The sequence below is a fragment of the Gossypium arboreum genome, chromosome 12 (assembly GCF_025698485.1).
Source record: "Gossypium arboreum isolate Shixiya-1 chromosome 12, ASM2569848v2, whole genome shotgun sequence".
NCBI lineage: Eukaryota > Viridiplantae > Streptophyta > Magnoliopsida > Malvales > Malvaceae > Gossypium > Gossypium arboreum.
In genome coordinates, this window is record NC_069081.1 from 40,456,965 (window position 1) to 40,460,978 (window position 4,014).

Here is a 4,014-nt window from a genome sequence, read left to right on the forward strand (position 1 = left end):
CGAGCGGCGGCAGGCAACGTCATGGCTCGGTAGTAGTACGGCACCACATGGGAACTATGTTTTGCTAGGGTTCAAGCAATTGAAGAGGTAAAGAAATTTATGGAAGGATAAAAGCGAGGTGGATGTTATTCTTCAAATGTGCATTTATTTATATACAAGAGTAATGTGAATGAACTAATAACAGAACTTTTAAATGGAAGAATAAATTTTAATTTTAAATAATTTAAACAATAAAAAATTTTAAATTTGTTATTTTAATTTTTAGGTGAAAGGTAAAAAAACAAAATTAAAAAATTAAATTATATAATGTGTAAAATTAAAAGTAATTTTTTAAAAAATTAAGATTAAATTGACACAATATATAAAAATATCAATAGTTAAAACTTCTATCATGCAAATTTTAAAAATTATCATTTTTTTCTATTACCATTTATCGACTAGTAACAAAAAAATCGCATAATTAAATAACTGTTATATAACTTGTCATAATTAAGTGATAAAAAAAATTACTAAGGTGACCAAATTTTGGGGATTGGGTGTTTTGGAGGTATGACCTGCCTCTATAGCAAGCCCAATTACTTCTGTTGTATAATGGACACTTCGGGGCGATATATCTCCTAAATATCCATTTATGGACTTTTCGGCCCACATAAACTCTTTAACATTATTAGGAGGGCATTTATATACGGAATCAAAGTCAAATGAGTCATAGGATAAATAAACTGGATCTTCTAACTCCAACTTGCTACATGCCTTACACCACAACTACTCACCAAGAAAAAAGGGTAAAAAATAGACATTCCACCTTGCAATCAGACCCCACACATCCTACATTGTACTCAAACAATCCCAACATTCTCCATTCTTCAGCTGAGAACAAACCGACACTCAAGGAAACCTGAAACAAACACGAAACCATGTTGTAATTGAAAAGGCATTAGAGCTTAAATTTAAGTGGAAACAAAGTATGGGTTAAGTTTAAGTTACTTGGGTCAGCATTGATAATCATAGCAGTGCCTCCAAAATTGCAAGTTCCTCCATTTCTCTTGGTCTTTTGCCAGTAGCTGTTGAAAGCATAAGAAGCATGAGCAACAATGGTGTCTGGGTAGAAACAGCTCCCATCTGGCATAAGTTCTTTACAATCAGCACCGCCTTCACCACAAGCGTAGTCCATTGCTTCTTGCAGTGTCTCCGTAGGGACACTCGGCTTAGCCACACACCAAAGCTTTTGCACCACCACTGTCTCTGGTGCTGGTGCAGTGTCATAGGCTGGATTACAAGGAGGCAAATGGAAGCCACTAGGTGAGCTGGCGGGAACAAAAGGCGGAGGCAGCTCTGGAGCAATGGGGAAGGAAAATGGTGGTGGAGAATCAACAGGGAAGGAAATGGGAGGCAGTGAAGCAATGGGGTACTGCGGAGGATGAGGGATTTTGGCTACATTGGCAGGCGCAGAAATGCCAGTAGAAGGAGCGGTGAGTGGCAAAGGGGCTGGCCTATCAGGGAATGGTCTCTCGAACTTGGAATCCATCATTGACAGCTTCCTGCTTATGGGTTTTTTCAGTTGTTGACTGGGGAATACGACATTGACCTTTCTAAGCTCAAAAGATCCAACCCTTTTCATGAAATCCAGGTGGGAGGAGAGTAAAACCAATGTTTCATGCAAAGAGGAAGACAAATTTGGAGAAGCAATAATGGAGTAAGTGGAGTTTGTATTTTGGAAGAACTCCAACAGAGATTTGACCACCTTCTTACCCAAATCATCAGTAAAAACAACAGAGTTTTGCATCAAACAATCGGAAGAAAAAACAGCCGACACTTTGATGTCTTTCTCTAGACCCCACCTTGTAAGAGAGTGATAAATGTTCTTGAGGGATGGTAGTAAAAAACGCAAACTGTCTTCTTCTCCTTTACCATTTTGACAAAGAATAGTATCACCCACAAGAATGGTAGTGATTTTGGCAGCTGGAAAGTGAGCTAAAGCATGAACCCTGACCCAACTCTCAGCCTTCAAAACACTGCTAGAAACCTCTCTGAGAACATTTCCATTCACAGCAACTGCTATAGGAACATCACCGTGAGGTAATGCATCCTCCGGAGTTGTGTCATAAAGCCTAAGGTATTCAATAGATTCTTGACCTGCGCCTGCAAAAGAAAAAAAAACGCATAAAAATGTTTTCAAGAGATGAAAAAGTAGAACAAAGAGAACCCACATTTTGAAATGAAGATGAAACATTTAGAGAAAACAGTATATAGGGTTTAGGGTTTTCAAATTTTATACTTTAACATACCAGTAAGACCCAGAAAACAGAGAAAGAAAAAGCAAGTGATCATTAACTCCATCTTCAACATTTTTTTTCAACAATAATAAAGATCTGAAAATGAGGTTGGGTTGGGTTGGGTTGGGTTGGGATGGAGTTGGAACAGTTGGGACCTCTTGAAAACTCTGAAAAACCCTTTAAACCCCACCCTCTGTCTCTCACTCCCTCCCTCCCCCTCTGAGTCCCCGTGCAAGTTATAAGAAGTGGGGCTTTGATCTTCAATGTGAACAAAAGAATATGTTCACCATGGATGGATTGCAGGCTTCAAAGTTAAAAAAACACAAAACTACCTATTTTTCTATATTCTTTGTCACCAAACTCAAAGAGTACAAGACCACAGAACTTAAAAGAACTGAAGGGTTCAAGCAAGTTATGCAGGAAGATATCTGCAAAATCTTGGTGCCCGAGATTTATTACAGTACATCCTCTCTTTTTTTTCTTTTAAAGTATTATTACAGTACATGTACATTGAAAGAGAAGGGTCATTTTGTTTTCCTACTGCGCATTGGGACGCGTGGGAAGTGGGAACCAATGAACATAAGGACTGTGAATTGGTGTGGGAAGTGAGCTTTTTTGCAGTCACCATTGCACCCCAAACATACTATAATGTATTTGCTACTCCTAATGACAAAAACGACGCCGGTTTGGTTACACAGAGACAGAGGGAATGGAAAAGGAAACTGGTGGTGGGGTCCGGGACACATGAAGTGAAAGGAAAAAACAAAAATGGGTGGCAGAGTGTGGGGACGAGTGAAGGGATCAGACGGTGGAGAGCAGCTTCATGAGGAGCAATTTTTTATATTTGATGTGACTAGTATTTACTATTTCCTTTTATTCCAACTTTTTCTATGTTTTTTAGTGCTCTGACCAGCAGGCCTACTCATATATCGGGCTGACCAAAATTACTCGAAAATTTTTGAATTTTTGAATTTGGTTGTTTTCTTTTTATACGTTCAAATGGTTATTTGGAGTAATATATTACCAGCAAATTAATGAATTTAAAATTATTAAAATTAAAATATTTTTTAAACAGAAAATTAAAATATCTTTAAAACTTAGGTTTAGTACCAATAAAGGCTCATTTCCGAAATTATTTACGGAAATGGGCCGTTTTTAAAAATAATAATGGGTATAAACTGAAAACTTAAAAACATGTCGATATGGATGCGTTTTAAGGAGATAATACAAAAAAAACGCATTCACATCAATGTTTTTTTCTTTGTGTCAGGCAAAAGCACGTTGACGTGCACATGCTTTTGGCTGTGTAATTTCTAATGGGTTATTTGCTAATTAAGGCCTAAGTTTAGGGTTTTGAGATTTGATTAGGGTTTAGGAAATTTTAAATTAGGGGCTTAGATTTTTAATTGTTTAAGAAATTTAAAATTTTAAATAATATTAAAAAATGAAATTAACCCTTACCATTTGCATTTGGTCAGCGGAGATATGTTTATCATCGAGATGAATTAATTGCCAGGCCATTATTAATACGATCAAATTTCTTAAAAATTAAAAAAATTAATAATAATTTAAACAAAAATAAATCAATAAAAATTAGAGATCTTTGAGAGCTTTTTTGAGAAATTTAGAGAGATTTGGAAAAATAATGAAATTTGGTGTGAAAAAATAGGTTGGGGGTTTTATACTTTTTTTTTCCTCGGAGACCCAATGGTCAGATTTTTAAATGATCGTTAGAGGT

At 36.4% G+C, this 4,014-nt stretch overlaps 1 protein-coding gene across 4 annotated transcripts; it reads right to left on the reverse strand.

The window, feature by feature from the left end:
• Positions 1-678: 678 nt before the first annotated feature.
• Positions 679-2,954, reverse strand: LOC108454157 (glucan endo-1,3-beta-glucosidase 1). Of its 4 annotated transcripts, none has more exons than XM_053023236.1 (3): positions 2,818-2,954; positions 988-2,142; positions 679-898 (listed from the first exon to the last, which is right to left on the reverse strand). In XM_053023236.1, exons 1-3 carry the CDS (start codon positions 2,855-2,857, stop codon positions 867-869), a joined length of 1,227 nt encoding a protein of 408 aa, XP_052879196.1. In that variant the 5' UTR covers positions 2,858-2,954; the 3' UTR covers positions 679-866. The 4 variants fall into 4 exon arrangements, with proteins under 4 accessions (XP_052879196.1, XP_052879197.1, XP_052879198.1 ...); XM_053023237.1 differs by having other exon boundaries at positions 2,780-2,941; XM_053023238.1 differs by having other exon boundaries at positions 2,786-2,940.
• Between the last annotated feature and the right edge of the window lie 1,060 nt (positions 2,955-4,014).